The sequence below is a fragment of the Triticum urartu genome, chromosome 5A (genome assembly GCF_056163025.1).
Source record: "Triticum urartu cultivar PI428250 chromosome 5A, HENAU_Tu73, whole genome shotgun sequence".
Classification (NCBI taxonomy): domain Eukaryota; kingdom Viridiplantae; phylum Streptophyta; class Magnoliopsida; order Poales; family Poaceae; genus Triticum; species Triticum urartu.
The window spans coordinates 155,399,389-155,417,980 of record NC_141877.1 but is presented as its reverse complement, the minus strand read 5'-3'; the positions used below and the strand labels follow the sequence as shown (position 1 = coordinate 155,417,980).

The following is an 18,592-nucleotide window of genomic DNA, read 5'->3' as shown; positions in this document are numbered from 1 at the left end:
GCCATGAAGAAGAAGGAGAAGCAAGGGGGGATGAACTGGAAGGGCGCGCGCTGATCCATACTTTTAGCTGGTGAGGGCCAACCGACGGCCCCCACGATCGCAGGTAATTATGACCCACTTTGCATGTCGGGACTTGTCCAATCCGTCCAGTTGCCGAGGCGCCATGGGGAAGTGGAGACGCCCACGTCCAATCAACCGCCACGCGGCGCCCAAGACCGCAGGCTGTTAGGGCCCGCGGCGCTTCGCTCTTGCCCTTTCGCCTCCCTGCACGGCCAAGCCCGGGCGCGCCTTGGGCCCGGGGGCTACTGTCGGCGTTCTGGGAACGGGGGTCCCCAGACTTGCCTGCCTGCGGCGTGGCTCAAAGGGGGGCCCAGCATGGCCCATCTTCATCAACACAGACCCAAGATCCTCACGAGGGGCCAAGCCTCGCGGGGAGGACGACGCGGAACTTCCTCAGGCACGGCCTCACCAGGCTGGCTCACGAGGAGGCAGCGAGATCAAGGCGGGGTACCTCACGAGGTGCCCGTGACGCAAGCCATGACGACCAAGGGTGCCAGGCGGGCGCCAGCCCGTGCAGTGTCCTCCTTTCCCCTTTGGTGCAAGGGGGGGGGGGGCAAGCGCAGCCACGGAGTACCGAGGCATCAGGCAAAGGTTGCCATTTTGGTGCAACAAGACCAAGACTAGGAGGACTGTAAGACGGAGGTCATCGTGGAGCCCAAGACGGCGTCACCACCAGTGCTTTGTGCAGGCAAAGACTGCTTTTGTCAGGATAACTGGTACTAGCTGCCCCCCTTCAAATTAGCCCGCCATTGTTGGCTCCCTTCCCGCTCGATATTTGGGAAGAGGACCAGGGCCTCTATAAATAGGACTAGCCACCCATAGGATCAGGGAGGAGGGAGATCGAGATCAACAATCGAGAGAGAGAGAGAAGGGTGACTGAACTCCTCCTAGCAGTTCGTCCCCCCCAGCCAAGAACAGACCCTCGCGAGGCTGTTCTTCCTTGTATTGTTCATCATCATCATCCCAAGAGGCAATCCATCACACCACACACTGGAGTAGGGTATTACACCACAACGGTGGCCCGAATCAGTATAAACCCTGTGTCTCTTGCGTTGTTCTTTCCATAGCTTAGATCTTAGCGAGGCGGAGGGGTGCAGGTAGGTAGGAGGCGAAATCTCCACGCGCACCCTAGTGTTCGAACCTCAAGGGTCTGCCGGAATCCGAAATCCGACAGTTCATTTCGGGCTGATGCTGGCCTGTGAGCTGTTCGGCACGTTTTAGGCCCAACCTACATCGTGATTGCATGACGGCCCGATTATGTACTGTAATTTTACGGTTTGGCCGGTTTACTGTGAAGACAGGATATATATATAGAGTAAAATAACATCAGCATCGTGAATAAGAAAAAACCTAGACTATACATTAAAGAAATTATGGCATATTATATCCACCGGGAATCAAAGTTCGCCACTATGATAATAAAGCACAAGCAGATGGTAGATTACATACACTGGGCATCAAAGATCGCCACCAGTACAAATAAACACGCCGACAAAATAATATACAAAACCGATAGCACTTCACTAGAGTTCAAGAAAGGTTAGCCCTGCTGGGGAGCTGCAGCGCAAGCAGCTGAGCAAGATGATGAGACTGCGCTTGTTCAACACTTATATCATCCTCACTCTGAAAGATAAACAAGCAGACAAATGACAGGTTTTTCACATAAAAGTATCAGTGCTAACAATTCATCACATTTCTTACTGACGAATAAAGTGACACAGTTTAAAATTGCATTAACACAATATGGTATTGTTCAGGTCAAGACATGACAGGAAATGACATTGTGAAGGAGTTGGCAGCTTCATGACACCACTGGATTATAGATCAAGAACTCATAAGTATCAATTGTTAGTGTGTTGTCAATTTATACCATTTCAGATTGGCAAATAAAGAGACGGTTTAAATAATAGTAGAATGATATGACATTGTTCATAGTTAAGACATTGCAGAATATGACATTGTACTGTACTGGGTAGGTTCACCACACCACTGGATTACAGATGAAGAACAGAAGCATACATGCAGTGCAAAAGAAGATCACTTGCTCTGTATAGTTTAATTTGCATGGTATGAAGAAGGAACTTGGTTGTACAACTGAAAACTTAAATTGAGAAAGGACAAACTTTTGTTTATGAACTACATAATAAACTTTAAACAAGCAATTTGATGCAAACACCAAAAATAAACAGCTGTTGCAGTCATACCTAACCAAATATATACAACAAAGTTTGAAGGCTTGAGATGGACAAACTTACATTATTGGTGAAGACAGGCTCTATAAAGGCCTTGTCCATGCTGATGGGGGGCGGGGCAATTCAAGAAGTTTACGACAAAATCTTCTTCAAAAGCATTGCCTTTATTCTACATTTTGTTAAGAGTAAATATAGATGTGATGATATATGAAAAAATGGAGAATATTTAAGATAAGATGAACAGTGATGCTACATAACCATGTAGCTATAAATGTAAGTGCAGCAATATAGGAAAAAGGTACGACCAAGAGTAACGCACAGCTAAACTTCTTCAGTACCAACCTTATGGTAAGAGTAAATATAGATCTGATGTGTAGAAAATGGAGAGCAAAGGAAAATAAGCTGCAAAGTGATGGTACATGAACAACTACCTGTCATTATTAGTACACTGATAAAGGACAGCATGTACTTACAAGAACAATGCAGAGCTAAAAAAACATTGGCATTGGATATATTCTACACTAATGTAACCATTCATACAGATCAGATAATTTGGAGCGAACAATTGATAAGCAAGCTATCATGCATACTGCTATCACATAATGAACCAGGTATGTATGCAAGTACAGTGATACAGGACTACAGGTACTAGCAAGAGCAAAGCAGCGGGCAGCATATTTGCGATATCTTGTCGTTCTTGTCAAACCAGAATTCTTCTTCGAGCAGATTTCCTGCAAAAAAGATCCGTAAGGCACATGCGGAAAAGTAGAAGTTCAAATTGTCGTGTGATTTCATAGAAAACATGAAAATAATAACCATGAATAATAACCATGCACTGCTGTCTATGAAATGTAATGTAAATCATTGATGTGTTCAATCAGCAGAAAACATGAAAATAATAACCATGAATAATAGCACTTACATGTAAGTTGGACAGGAAGATGTGAAAATGGTGTTTGTCTTCACAATAATCTTCGCATGATGGGAATATATGCACGTAGTCCCTAACAACATTAAAAGCATTGTCTTTTAAACTGGGAATAAATGGAATGGGGTTCCAATCTGCAGGAATTGGCCGTCTCTGTAGTTGGGATAGGTCTTCGGTTGGTGGACTTGCTGTACTTTTTGCTGGAGTGGGATTTTTCTGTGGTACAGCTGGTGCTATGGCAAATGAAATCGGTATTCCTTTTGCTGGAGTGCGGGTCCTGTGTGGTGGGGCTAGTGGTGTGGCAAGTGAAGTATGGGTACAGTCTGCTGGAGTTGGTCCTATGTTTTGTGTCACTAGTTGTACAACCAATATAAGTGGGGTGTTGTCTGATTTCTCCGGCACAACCACGTTGTTCAAGGACTTTGCTGGTGCTCCTTCAGGTTCGACAATCACCCTCTTCCTTTTTAATGTCTGATGCACAAGAAGATCATTTGAGTGAAAAAACACGGTATGATGACAGATGGAATATGTATTGATAATGGATGGGCATAGCATCTCGACATATATGATGAGTAAACTAAGCAGATGGCGGTGCAACAAAGTAGAAGAAATGCAAGACAAGATATGCAAGATACCCGCAATCTATAAAACATTGCCAAATTAGAACATGCACCTTAATGGGTGAACAGGACAGGCCATCTGCCTTTGACTCCTCGAGGTTAGAATAGTCATTAGGATCATATTCTGAACAAGAATCAATAGGTGGGGAGCGTATGAGTTTCATTGCATCCAGAATGGCACTCAATGCCTTGGTGCCATTTTTGTAAGTCATTGCAGTGTTTAGCTTCAAGAGTCGACTGCTGCTAGTGCGACACAAAGCAGCTACACAGATCATAGTGTAGATATAACGGGAAAACCTTAAGCATCAGAGTAAAATCAGCAAAGTGGAACTTGCTGGAATATATGTGCTAGTATTGCCGGTACGGCTAGAAAGGCTTAGGATAATAGCTCTCTTCAAGTGAAGGTGTGGTACTGTTAATATCAGTGTAACTCTCAAAGGCGACACAGCTCCTCGCATTTCCTTGCTATTCTTATAGGATTCAAGTGGGCAGGCCACTACAAATCCTATTCCTATGTTTACAAGATCCTACGAATCAAAGAGGCTCAAAGTGTCCATCACAACCGACCGTATAGACCTCTACACTGCAAATGTCCCTGCTCATCTTCAGTACAAGGAACATACTGTACTACTATAATACTCCCTCCATTCCAAAATATAAGTCTTGGTAGAGATTTCCACTATGGATCACATACAGATGTATCCAGATACATTTTTTGTCGGAGTAATGGGCCACGGGTAGGCTAACCCGAGTCCCAGAACCTTTCAAGACATCGGGGGAGGCTGCACCCCTCAAGACCCCAGGACAAAGAGCCGCCTTCTGAGAAGTCGGCGGCAAGGCAACCGACTGGCCACTCGTGGCCGAGTCCTAGGAACGACTTCAGGATAAGCCGACTCCTGACTGACGACTTCCCGAGAAGCCGGCCTTGGGGAGTCGGCCCGCGACTCCAACAAACCCCATGTCCTCATCAAGAGGGACAAGAGAGGGGAGTGGCTACAGTGAAGCCTGCTCCCACCCCTTTCCAGAGGCAGGCATGGCCACAGTACACCGAACCCGCGGAGATCTCCGTGCGGTGCGGCACTGTTGCCATGCCGGCCCTGACATCAGCACCAGTGGACCGAATCCTGCGCCCACGACGGCTTGTCTGTATGACCCTGGGGCGGCGGGTCCCACCAGCCAGCGGGACCCCAGAAGATGGCAAGTGCGCCACGAGTCGGACCCGTTGGGAGTCGGCCCCCGAGAGTCGGCCAGCCCCTCCCCCGAGGCCCACGCACCATTAACCAGATGTGACAGAGAGTGGCAACAGTGATCGCCCGCCAGGCGGCGGGGCTGTTGCCACGACTCCATGACCAAGCCCGCGTCATTAGAAGCACAGCTACAGTAATCAGCAGCCGGCAAGACCCTCCCGCGGCAGACACGGCCTGTCGGCGCCGTACCAGACCAGTCGGTGGGCCCCGCCAGTCAGCGGGCCCCAGTAGTCGGCGAAGAAGACGGAGGCCGAAGAAGCTGAGCGCTGGGTCCGCGCCCAGCCGGATTACCATTGTACCCCTGGGTGGTAGGCCTATATAAACCCCCAGGACACCCATGCAAAGGGTTCGAATCCATTTAGCACTAGACTAGATCATATAGGAAGGAGAGAGCTAGCCCAGCCTTCTCCTACCTCCAGGAAACAGCTCAAGGAGCAACCGTGTACACACTTTGCCATAGTGATCATGCGGAGACCCCGCAGAGCAGCAGTAGGGATATTATCTCCCCGGAGAGCCCCGAAGCTGGGTAAAATTCGCCGGCGTGCATGCCTTCGCCTCACCCCGTTTCCAGGCACCGGCGACGTTCTACTCGCCTCCACCATGATAAGCCATCCTTTGGCATATGTCGCACCCAACCCCCAACATTTGGCGCCCACCGTGGGGCCAGGTGCGCCGTCGTTCGGAGATCTGTTCTAGACGGGAACCCTTTTCCTCCCTGGCGAGCGCAGCCAGCCCAACACGCCAGACGGAGTTTGCGCCGACGCGCTGCACGGCGCTAAGATCGCCTGCGCAGCCAGCTGCCTCGCCGATCTTGTAGGCGAGGTTCGCCTCTCCGACGAGCCTGCATCCGACGCAGGCACGGGCGGCCCCGAGAGCCTCCTCGCGGGCCTCCTTGACCAACTCCACGGCACCGGCGAGCCTGCCGTGGATTTGGAGTCTGTAGGCTCCACCGACCCGATGCTGGTCGACTCCGACACCGTGTCGCTCGACGCGTTCCCCACCAACATGGTGGTCTACGACGAGCCGCTCCCTCGCGCGGAGAGCGACGGAAGCACCAACATGGTGGTCTGTAGGCTCCACCGACCCGATGCTGGTCGACTCCGACACCGCGTCGCTCGACGCGTTCCCCACCAACATGGTGGTCTACGACGAGCCGCTCCCTCGCGCGGAGAGCGACGGAAGCACTGTCACACAGGTGCTCGTCACCAGTCATGACGAGCATCCCAGCGGAGGAGCGCATGACCCACTTGGCGCGGCATTGCAAGACCTGACTGCGCCTATTCCGGAAGACGCTGACGCGGAGACGTTGGAGGCGCGCCGCCTTCAGCTCGTCGAAGGCGCGAAGAAGTTGGCTAGCATGAGACACTTGTCAGAAGCCTACCAGCGTGAGATGGATCGCGCTGTGGGTGGCTCGCCAGCCCCAGTTGGGCCCAGCCGCCTAGGTGCGGTCCAGCAGCGCGGCGTAGCCATCGCCAACCTGTTCGGGGTGAATCGCCTTGTGTACGCCATGCCTGCAGAGAACATTTGAGCCACCCAGGCGGCGGCGAATGAGCTGGACAACTTCGAGGGTGAAGAGCGCCGCCTGATGACGGAGCGAGTCCAGTGGCTCCTCGACGCGGCTGCCGCGCAGAACGAGGCCGGCTGCCGCATAGGGGCGCCGCAGTGACAAAACGATGACCCGCCTCCATGCCGAGATCAAGGCGCGACGTCTCGGACGCCGACTGGCGGCGCCCGAGGTAGGAAGGATGAGGAGCCGGCTGTCAGCCACAGTCGGACTCGCATTACCATAGAGCGCGACCAAGATGGCTGCCCGAGAGCAGTGGAACGACGGGGCGACTGCCCGCCTCCTCCTCCTCGCAAGGAAAGGCGAGTCTCCCAGCTGCCTGTTGACCATCCGACTCTCGGCAACCGCCTTGGCCACTGAGAGGGAGTCGAAGAAAAGGACGCTCGCCACCGGATCGACCGACTTCACTGATCCCTGGCACTGGAAGAAGAAGATGAGTTGGGTCCGCCTTGTTTTGGGCCCCGCATTCAAGACGAGCCCTTTCCCAAAGGGTTCACACTCCCAAGAGACACGCCCAAGTACACCGGCTCCATGAAGCCGGAGGACTGGTTGGTTGACTACTCCATGGCCGTCAGCATAGCTAACGACAACAAGCGTGTTGCCGTAAAATACGTTCCGCTCATGCTCCAGGGCACGGCCCGAACATGGCTGAACAGCTTGAAGCCCTGCAGCATCAACAGCTGGGTCGACTTCACCGATGCATTCGTCTGCAACTTCACAAGCACGTACAAGCGTCCTCCCAAGCCTCGTCAGCTTTCCTTGTGCGTGCAAGGCCCCAACGAGTCGACTCGCGACTACCTCACGCATTGGGCCGAGCTCTGGAACTCTTGCGAGGGTGTGCACGAGTTACAGGCTATCGAGTACTTCACCGCCGGGTGCAGAGAAGGCACCCTCCTCAAGCACAAGCTCCTCTGCGATGAGCCAGAAACCCTCGACGAGCTACTGATCATAGCAGACAAGTACGCCACGGCCGACTCCTCCATGAAGGTGGAGATTCAAGTTAGCGCGACTGGCAAAGTGGCCCATCAGGCTCCTAGAACTCCGGCTGGAGATGCCAGTCGGTGGCAACAGCAGAGCGACCACAAGCGCAAGTCCCCGCAGCCGGCTTCCAGCAGTCGGCAGGTGGCGACAGTCGAAGACCAGCAGCCGGATGGGCAGCCTCCACCCAAGCGACAGAAAGGCGGCAAGCCCAACTGGTTGCCAGCTTTCTCATACGAGAAGACTCTGGATGGCCCTTGCAAGTTCCATAGTGGCACGAAGCCGTCGAATCACACCACCCGGAAGTGCCACTGGCTCACCAGGATCGCCAAAGGAGACGGCCTCCTGCCTCCCCCGCCTGCTGGGCAGCAGCCTTCGCCTCCGCCCCAGCAGCCGGCTGTCAGGCCAGCTGGCGCAGTACAAGACGAGTACCCCAAAGAGCACGGAGCCTACGTGATATTTACCAGCGTGGCTGATGACCGACGCAACAGGCGGCAGCAGCAGCGAGAGGTGAATGCGGTAGCATCAGAGACACCAGAATTCATGCACTGGTCCGAGAGGCCTATCAGTTGGAGCAGGGCTGATCACCCAGAGGTGATGCCGAGTCTGGGCTCTTATGCCTTGGTCTTGGAAGCCACCTTTGCCATGGCTAGGCGAGCTGCTCTCTTCTCGCGAGTTTTGATAGACAGAGGCAGCAGCATCAACATCCTGTACAAGGACACCATGGAGAAGTTAGGAATCAAGCAAAGACAGCTTCACAACAGCCGGAATGTGTTCCACGGCATTGTTCCTGGCCTTTCTTGCTCACTAATCGGCAAGATCTTGATGGACGTCCTCTTTGGAGACAAAGATCACTTCCGCCGAGAGTCAGTTTGGTTTGAGGTGGTGGATCTCGAGAGCCCATATCATGCATTACTTGGCCGACCTGCCCTGGCCAAGTTCATGGCGGTCCCCCACTACGCCTACCTCAAGATGAAGATGCCTAGCTCCAAGGGGATTCTGACCGTAGCCGGCGACTACCGGAAGTCGTCTGCTTGTGCGGCTGAGAGTAGTTGGTTGGCCGAGTCCCTAGTGATCGCAGCCGAGAAGCGGCTCCTTGACCGGGTTGTGGCGATGGCCGGCAAGCAGCTAGAGGTGTCGCCCAACCCCAAGGAGTCGGAGGCTGAGGGTTCGTTCAAGCCGGCCAAAGAGATAAAGAAGATACCCTTGGATCCGGAGCACCCGGAGAGGTACGCTGTCGTAGGCGCAAACCTCGACAACAAATAGGAAGGTGAGCTCATCGATTTCCTCCGTGAGAATCCGGATATCTTCGCATGGTCCCCCAAAGTCATGCCGGGTGTACCGACGGAATTCGCCGAGCACAAGTTACATGTCCGATCTGATGCAAAGCTAGTCAGGAAGCCCTTGCGCCGCTTATCAGAAGAAAAGAGAAGAGCTGTCGAAGAAGAGATAGCCCAACTCCTGGCAGCTGGCTTCATTATGGAGGTGTTCTTTCCCGAGTGGCTAGCCAACCCGGTCCTGGTACTGAAGAAGAACAAGCAGTGGTGAATGTGTATCGACTACACAAGCCTCAACAAGGCTTGCCCCAAGGACCCGTTTGCTTTGCCGAGAATCGATCAGGTGATAGACTCCACAGCCGGATGCGAGCTGCTGAGCTTCTTGGATGCATATTCAGGATATCACCAGATCAAGCTAAACCCGGATGACAGACTAAAGACCGCCTTCATCACACCATTCGGAGCCTTCTGCTATCTAACCATGACATTCGTCTTAAGGAATGCCGGTTCCACCTTTCAGCGTTGCATGCAGAAATGCCTCCTCAAGCAACTCGGCAGGAACGCCCACGTGTACGTGGACGATGTGGTGGTGAAGATGGAGAACCGTGGAACACTGCTGGAAGACCTCAAGGAGACCTTTCAGAACCTGCGCCGATTCCAGATCAAGCTTAACCCTGAGAAGTGCGTCTTTGGAGTACCAGCCGGCTAGCTCCTTGGTTTCCTGGTCTCTGAGCGCGGCATAGAGTGCAACCCTGCAAAGATCAAGGCCATTGAGAGGATGGAGGTACCCAGCTGACTGCTGGACGTGCAAAAGTTCACTGGCTGCTTGGCGTCCATCAGCCGGTTCATCAGTCGGCTGGGCGAGAAAGCTCTCCCCTTATACCAGCTCATGAAGAAGACCACTTTTTTTGAGTGGAACCATAAGGCGGACGAAGCCTTTCTTCAGTTGAAGAAGATGTTGACTACTCCACCCGTTCTGGCGGCTCCGACTCCTAAGGAGCCCATGCTCCTGTACATCGCCGCCACCAGCCGGGTAGTCAGCACGGTCATTGTAGTAGAACGCAAGGAGGAAGGCAAGGCACTACCTGTCCAGAGACCGGTATATAACCTGAGCGAGGTGCTGTCGACCTCCAAGCAGAATTACCCCCACTACCAGAAGATGTGCTATGGCGTGCACTTTGCCGCCAAGAAGTTGAAGCCTTACTTTCAAGAGCACCCAATCACTATGGTCTGCACGACCCCACTGGCCGAGATCATCGAAAGCCGAGATGCCTCTGGCCGAGTGGCCAAATGGGCCATAGAGTTGGCTCCTTACACCATCTACTACCAGCCCCACACTGCCATCAAGTCACAGGCATTGGCCGACTTCCTCTTCGACTGGGCCGAGACCCAGTATCTACCACCAGCGCCCAACTCCACCCATTGGTGGATGCATTTCGACGGCTCCAAAATGCGCACCGGCTTAGGAGCCGGCATTGTCCTCACTTCTCCTAAAGGCGACAAGCTCAAATACGCACTGCAAATCCACTTTGCCGCCTCCAACAACGTCGCCGAATACGAGGCGCTCATTCACGGACTCCGGCTTGCCAAAGAGCTTGGCATTCGCCGGATCCTGTGTTATGGCGACTCGGATTTAGTGGTCCAGCAGTCGTCCGGCAATTGGGACGCCAAAGATGCAAACATGGCGAGTTACCATTTCCTTGTGCAGCAACTCGGTGGATATTTCGAGGCGTGCAAGTTCCTCCATGTGCCAAGGAACGACAATGACCAACAGATGCCCTGGCACGAATTGGCTCCACCCGCCAGGCAATACCATCCGGCGTCGCCCTTCAGCGCCTCCTTAAGCCGTCTGTCAAGCCTTCACCAGAATCAGACTCCATCTTTGTGCCAGCTCCCCCCCGAAGAAGTCGGATCCGACTCCAGAGCTCCAGCAGATGGTACGAGGATTTTGGCAGATGGCTCCAAAGCCGCCACAGTCGAAGCCGGCCCGAAGACTCCACAACTCGGCCCGAGGGCTGCACCAGTCGGCCCGGGGACTTCATTAATCCAGCAAGAGGTCGCTAACTCCAGCCCGCCACCTCCCGGCCCAGCCGCCCTCGTCCAAGTCGCAGTTCTGGCAGTCGAAGAAATAGCAGCACCCTTATGGGCCCAGCCCATCCTCAAATTCCTGGTGAGCAAAGAGCTGCCGACTGATGAGACCTCGGCTCGGCAAGTACAACACTGAGCGGAAGCCTACATCATAGTCAACAGAGAGCTGGTCAGGCGCAGCGTCACTGGTGTCTACCAGCGCTGCATAGAGCCAGTGCAAGGCCAAGCAATTCTCAAAGACATCCATCAAGGCGAGTGCGGCCACCATGCGGCTTCAAGAGCACTCGTCGCCAAAGCTTTTCGACACGTTTTCTTCTGGCCGACTGCCTTAGAAGAGGCCAAGGAATTGGTCCAAAAATGCAAAGGGTGCCAAAAGTTCCGCTCCAAGCCACATCAGCCGTCTTCTGCACTCAAGACCATCCCCATTGCCTGGCCCTTCGCCGTTTGGGGCCTAGACATGGTGGGACCATTCAAGACGGCACGAGGTGGCTTAACTCACTTACTTGTCGCGGTGGACAAGTTCACCAAGTGTATAGAAGCGAAGCCAATCAAAAAACCGAATGGTCCGACTGTCATGACTTTCATCTCCGACATCACAATTCGGTACGGCATACCACACAGCATCATCACCGACAACGGCACAAATTTTGCCAAAGGCGCCTTGGCTCGTTTCTGCGTGACACAGGGCATTCGACTAGACTTATTGTCCGTTGCCCATCCGCAATCAAACGGCCATGTGGAGTGGGAAAATGGCCTCATCCTGTCCGGCATCAAGCCCTGGTTGGTCGAGCCTCTGGAGCACTCAGCTGGCTGCTAGCTCGATGAGTTGCCAGCCATCCTCTGGAGTCTGCGCACGACTCCAAACAAGTCAACCGGCTTCACGCCTTTCTACCTCGTCTACGGTGCTGAAGCCATCATCCCAACGGACATAGAGTTCGACTCCCCGCGAGTCACCATGTACTCCAAGGAGGAAGCAGAAGAAGCACGTCAAGACGGGGTCGATCTGCTGGAAGAGGGCCGGCTGTTGGCACTCAGCCGGTCCAGCATCTACCAGCAGAGCCTGCACCGATACTACAACAGGAAGGTCAGGCCGAGATCTTTCCAAGAGGGCGACCTTGTGCTCCGACTGATCCAGCGAACAGCCGGCCAGCACAAGCTGTCGGCGCCTTGGGAAGGCCCTTTCATCATCAGCAAAGTGTTGGGCAACGACTCCTACTACCTGATTGACGCTCAGAATCCTCGAGCACGCAAGAGGGACGACTCCGGCAAAGAGACAGAGCAGCCATGGAATGCAAACCTCCTCCGAAGATTTTACAGTTGATACAGTATGTACCACGGTACCTTTTGTATTAAAATACCAAGACTTCGGGCCCCCCGAGACGAGCTCGGGGACTGCCCTCTTTTGTCTGTATGATAAGAATTATGCCTACGAGTATGTTACTCTTTGTTACACCGCTTGGCACCGAGCTCGACTAGTCGGCCCGGGGACTTGCCTCCTTGCACTATGAAATGCTTCCTGCAGCCGGACAAGTAGTGTGTGGCACCTAAGCCATCTCCTGTCAGAAGCCGCAGCACGCAGAGCGACTGTCCGGTGGGCAGGAGTAAGGTAGAATGGGCGTTCACATGAAAAATGGCTAAGGACTCAAAGCATAAAACATAGCTTAAGCCGTTTTTTAGACTTTCCTTTTCTTTTCGCAAACCGACTATTGAGCAGTCGGCTCGCTACCTTCGATTCAACTTGCTAAAAACTCTAAAATGGCTAAGTACTTGCCTTCCCAAAGTAGCCAAGCATTTGATCCAACGGCAATCCGCAGAGCGGCTGTCCGACGGGCAAGACGGCAACTAAGGGAAGGCGGCAAAGGAAAAAGCCAAAAGAGCAATGAGCAAGAAAAGATAGAATTCAGATAAATATTTACATAACATAGGCCCTTGGCCGAATCTTCGAGTAGAAGTTCAAAATACACCTCGTGGGTGGAATTGTGCGAATTAACAAGTTCTTCAAAGACTACTAAAGCAGATAAAATAAAGATAAGGCGGCAGCTTGGGAAGCGGCAGACGGAGTCGGAGGGTCAGAGGAGACGGCAGCGTCAGGCGTTGGGGCGGCCGGCAGGGCCGTCTCAGCTTGATCGCCTCCGGTGGTAGTCGGCTCGGTCGCACGCGGCTCGTTGCTCGAGGCGCGATCGAGCTGAGGCTGGCCGTCCGCTCCGTCTTCTGGAGCTTCCGTCTCGCCTCCATCCTCCGCCTCGCCTTCCTCCTCGACGCTGGAGCCGATCACCTCCGCCGAGTCCTCCCCATAGTCTGGGTTCATCCCAAACCACTCTGGCGGTACCTCCTCGCCGTCTTCAGCCCGCTCGGGGACAAAGATGCTGGTGTCGGTGTACTCGGCGATTGCCGCGGCACGCTTGACAAGGGCGTCTTCCGCGGCTGCCAGCTCCGGCTGGGCCTCTGACCGGAGTGTGGCTAGCCGGTCTACGTCCAGCCCCGGATACCATGCCTTGACGAACTCCAAGGCCCGGCACACTCCAGCTCGGGCCGAGGAACCTTTCCAGGCCTCAAGACGACCAGCCATGACCTCCAGCCAGTCGGCAGTCCGACTGGGGGTGCGCGGAGCCTGCATGTCTGGCCACAGGGCAGCAATCGCCTGGGCGCCGACACATTGAAGCCGGCGCAACATCCGATGAGCCGGCCGAAGGCGAGCCTCGATGCTCAGGATATGCTCATCAAGGGTTCGGGGAGCGTCAGCGGTGATCTCTGCGCCTTCCGCCCTCCGACCTTCATGGTCAGCCTCGATGGCTTGGATGGCGGCCTGCGAGTGCCCAGGGAAGAAGTCTGCCAAGACGGAAAGAATGAAGAAGCAAGTCAAAAATCAGGAGTCGGCTCGACTTATAGTCGGCAGCTCAAAGAAAGCAAGTAAAGAAACTCACCATCAACGATGTCTTCAATCTCGCGGAAGCCAGAGGCCAGCAATGCCTCCTTGTCAGACCAGGAGGAGCGCTCGCTTGTGGATTCGGCCAGGAGGGCAGTCTCCGTTTCTTCTGCCTCCTTCTGCATCTTCTTGAGTAGATCCTGTTGTTCTGCCAATTGTGCAGCCAGCTGATCGCGCTCTGCGGCGAGCTTGCTGCACTCCTCCCCCTTGGCACGCAATGCGGAGTTGGCTTCGCTCAGCTGCTGTTGAAGAGCAGCGTTGGCCTCTGAAGAGAAGGAAGAAAGAAGGCGTTAAGTCATCAATAAAGAAGGTCGCCGGGGAGATCCAGCCCGACTGCTCAACAGTCGGCCCGAATCTCGGGGACTGCAGCCCGTGGGTGTGCCAGCGCGCCCCCGCAAAGAAGAAAAATGACTCACTCCGGCTCTCCGACAAGTCGGTGGTCCGCTTGCCCAGCTCTTCAACGTTGCGGTTGAAGGCAGTGACACGGAGGTTGTGGTAGTCCTGCGACAAGTATTTCAGACAAAAGTTAGTACCCGGAACTCACCAATTGGAGTTCCGGGCCGCCTGCTCAGCAGCCGGCCCGAAACTCGGGGACTACACCCAGTGGGTGCACTGGCGCGCCCCCACAAAGAGGAACAAGAAAACAAGGACCAAAGAGAAAGCATACCCGGACAGCTGCCCGTGACGCCAGGTAACCTTGGTGCAGTTCTGGATGGCGTCGCCCTTAGCTCGCAGCTTCGTCTGGACGTCCAGAAGCGCCTGGTTCAGCGGCCCCGTGCCGCCTCCTCGCACCCACCCAATGGGCGCGGCGCTCGTCGCTTCGGCGTCTGGGATCGCCGAGCTGGAGGTGCCGGTCTCCAGGGGGCGTGGCGCCGAAGTCGCCTTCTCAAGACGGCGGCGCGTTGGCGAGACGACTTGAAGGAGTAGCCTCGCCACGGCCTCGTCTTCAGTCGGCGGCACCGGCGGGTCCGCCGGCTGTTTGCCTTGCGCGCTCCCAGACGGCGGCGGAGGTGGCGGCGGAACGATCACGTCCGGTATGGAGGAGTCGTCGCCTTCCCTCTCGATGATGGGGTTCTCGCCGCCGGCTTCCCCAGTCTGCCCCGTGAACTCCGGAGGCGGCGGCACAGAGTTCATCAGGGAGACAAACAGCTCCGATTGGCGGTGCGCGACCTCCTCAGCCTGCCGCTTCATCGCGACGGCGGCTTCGGCCTCCGCTAGTTTCTTCTTAGCGGAGGCCTCCGCCTTATCGGCCTCCACCTTCTCCAGGCGGGCGGCCTCTTCCTCATTGTGCTTCTCCTGCGCGTTCCGCTCCGTCGCCTCCCGGATGTCGGTGGCAGGGTCAACCCGCCGAGTGGTGGCGGACGTCTCCGCTGACCCCATGACGGAGGCGGCGACAACCCTCTCAAGAGTGAGGGGAGCCCTGAAGCGAGGAAAGCAAGTAAAAGACTCAGACAAAAGCCACAAAGAAAGAATAAAGCGTTAAGACGGAATACTCATGCAGAGACTAGTGGCGGCTTCTTTACTTCCTTACGGAAGCGGATGGCCTTCGCGGCCGCTTCGTCCCGCTTGGTCGCCACAGCCGAACTCTTGGGCTTCTTTGGCCGACTGCCGAACAACGTCGGCACGGCCCTGCGCTTCTTCCCGCCGCCTGGAGCACCCGACGCGGCGGAAGAGCCCGCGCCGGGATGGTTGGCTCCTAGCCGGTCACGGGGGGCGACCTCCTCCTCATCATCAGGCCAGTCCTCTAGACTGGCCCCGAGCCGCGGGCCGCCTCCTCCCTCGGTGTCGTCTTCCAAAGCCGCCGCCCCCAGATCGGGGTCGTCGACATTGCTCTCCGCTCGGTCGGCAAGGAACTCACGGGCCGACCCCGTGGTTCCGGCTGGTGGATGGAGGAGGGGATTCTGACCAAAGCCGACTGGTCAGGTCAGACAAAACAAACTCGGCAGGAAAGAAGACAATTCAAAGAAAGAAAGAAAAGGCAACTCACTGTGGGTGGGGGGTTGGCGCGGGAGTACGGCTCCTTGCCGAACCGCCAGTCCTCGAGGAGCTTGCTGTCCAAGAGGTAGTTCACCATGTAGGCCACCTCCTCGTGAGGCATGTCCTTGGTGCACAACCGACTCGGGTCATGGTGCCCGCTCATTTGGCATATCATGTGGGGGTGACCTTGGAGCGGGAGAACTCGGCGCGCCACGAAGGCGGCCAGCAGCTCCAGACCAGTCAAGCCCTCCGACTGCGTCAGCACTCGCAGTCTCGTGATGGCACCGGCTCCCGCAAGCGTCAGCAACTTGGCCCGCTACGACCAGTTGGGCTGTCTCCCAGCCGGTGGGCCGGCTTCGAAAGCCGGCAGGTTGACCCAATCGCCCTTCGCGAAGACGCTCTTCACGTAGAAGTACGATCACTGCCGCATCTTCACCGACTTTATCAGCTTGATGGTGGGGAAGGGGTTGTCGGCCCCCGACCTCCGCACGGCGATGAACGCGCCGCACTGAGCCGGCACGCCTGCAGCCTTGGTGCCGAGCTTGGAGTAGAAGAACTCCCCCCAGAGCTCGAGGGTGGGGAGGACTCCGAGGAAGCCTTCACACAGGGCCACGAAGGCAGACAGCAGCACCACCGTGTTGGGCGTGAGGTGGTGCGGCTTGAGGCCGTAGAATTCCAGAAAGGAGCGGAAGAAGCTGCTCACCGACAGCCCCAATCTGCGCAGGCAGTGCGAGCGTAAGATAACCCGCTCGCCCTCCTCCGCTGCCGGAGAGATCTCCCCCCTCAGCACAAGGCGTACCCGCATGTAATCTTCGCCAGGGAGCTGACGAGTCTTGCAGAGGAACTCGATGTGGTCATCATGGACTTCTGAGCCATCCCAAGTGCCGGAATGCATCGAGGGAGGCGCGGTAGCAGAAGAAGAACTCATCGTGAGCGGATCACCACAGTGTTCGGCAAAGCTTGGGCGCGCGGCGGTGCGAGGAAGAAGAAGAAGAAGACCAAGGAGTAGCATGGAGGAGGGGCGTGCGTGCTCTGCTGCGCCCCCCTCCTCCCGCTACTTATAGCCTCATGGGCTACGAAGCCGAGGGGGCGGTCGTGGGATTTACTGCGCCCACGACCCCACGACCCCCACGTTTCCACGACAAAAGTTACTGCGCGCAGTAACTTCACGGGAATCCCAACCGTCCGCTCGGGCCACAGCGGATCCGCTCGTGCGCCGGGGCGCGGTAATGGCGGGCCCCGCCTACGGGCATGTCCCGTCACGTGCGTAGGCTGGCAGACTGGCCCGCCCGCGTGTTGCCATGTGACAGGCCCGGAATGGGCGGCGGCCTGGAAGCTTAGCCAGCATGCTACTTGGATCCCGTCACGGCGTTCAAAATATTGTGCAAGTCAGAGTTGGGCGAGTCCGACTCCTTCTAGTCGGCCCGGCAGAAGTCAAGCAAGATCCATGTCTCGGGCACACAGAAAGAGAAACTGCTCAGGCTCCTCGGCCGATCATGCGCGGCGCCTCATCAGCTTCGGGGACTACTGTCGGAGTAATGGGCCACGGGTAGGCTAACCCGAGTTCCAGAACCTTTCAAGACATCGGGGCAGGCTGCGCCCCTCAAGACCCCAGGACAAAGAGCCGCCTTCTGAGAAGTCGGCGGCAAGGCAACCGACTGGCCACTCGCGGCCGAGTCCCAGGAACGACTTCAGGATAAGCCGACTCCTGACTGACGACTTCCCGAGAAGCCGACCTTGGGGAGTCGGCCCGCGACTCCAACAAACCCCATGTCCTCATCAAGAGGGACAGGACAGGGGAGTGGCTACAGTGAAGCCTGCTCCCACCCCTTTCTAGAGGCAGGCATGGCCACAGTACGCCGAACCCGCGGAGATCTCCGTGCGGCGCGGCACTGTTGCCATGCCGGCCCTGACATCAGCACCAGTGGACCGAATCCTGCGCCCACGACGGCTTGTCTGTACGACCCTAGGGCGGCGGGTCCCAGCAGCCAGCGGGACCCAGAAGACGGCAAGTGCGCCACCAATCGGACCCGTTGTTAGTCGGCCCCCGAGAGTCGGCCAGCCCTTCCCCGGGGCCCACGCGCCATTAACCAGATGTGACGGAGAGTGGCAACAGTGATCGCCCGCCAGGCGGCGGGGCTGTTGCCACGACTCCATGACCAAGCCCGCGTCATTAGATGCACGGCTACAGTAATCAGCAGCCGGCAAGACCCGCCAGCAGCGGACACGGCCTGTTGGCGCCGTACCAGACCAGTCGGCGGGGCCTGCCAGTTGGTGGGCCCCAGCTGTCGGCGAAGAAGACAGAGGCCGGAGAAGCTGACGGCTGGGTCCGTGCCTAGCCGGATTACCATTGTACCCCTAGGGGGTAGGCCTATATAAACCACCAGGACACCCATGCAAAGGGTTCGAATCCATTTAGCACTAGACTAGATCATATAGGAAGGAGAGAGCTAGCCAGCCTTCTCCTACCTACAGGAAACAGCTCAAGGAGCAACCATGTACACACTTTGCCATAGTGATCATGCGGAGACCCCACAGAGCAGCAGTAGGGGTATTATCTCCCCGGGGAGCCCCGAGGCTGGGTAAGATTCACCGGCGTGCATGCCTTCGCCTCATCCCGTTTCCAGGCACCGGCGACGTTCTACTCGCCCCCATCATGACAAGCCATCCTTTGGCATATGTCGCACCCAACCCCCGACAATTTTAGAGTGTAGTTTCACTCATTTTGCTCCATA

The 18,592-nt window shown here is 55.9% G+C and overlaps 1 protein-coding gene across 1 annotated transcript; it reads right to left on the bottom strand.

The window, feature by feature from the left end:
• Nucleotides 1-12,962: 12,962 nt before the first annotated feature.
• On the bottom strand, nt 12,963-16,785 carry LOC147970653 (uncharacterized). Its single transcript, XM_087523546.1, has 3 exons — nt 16,444-16,785; nt 13,879-14,020; nt 12,963-13,783 (listed from the first exon to the last, which is right to left on the bottom strand). Exons 1-3 carry the CDS (start codon nt 16,783-16,785, stop codon nt 12,963-12,965), a joined length of 1,305 nt encoding a protein of 434 aa, XP_087379672.1.
• Nucleotides 16,786-18,592: the final 1,807 nt, after the last annotated feature.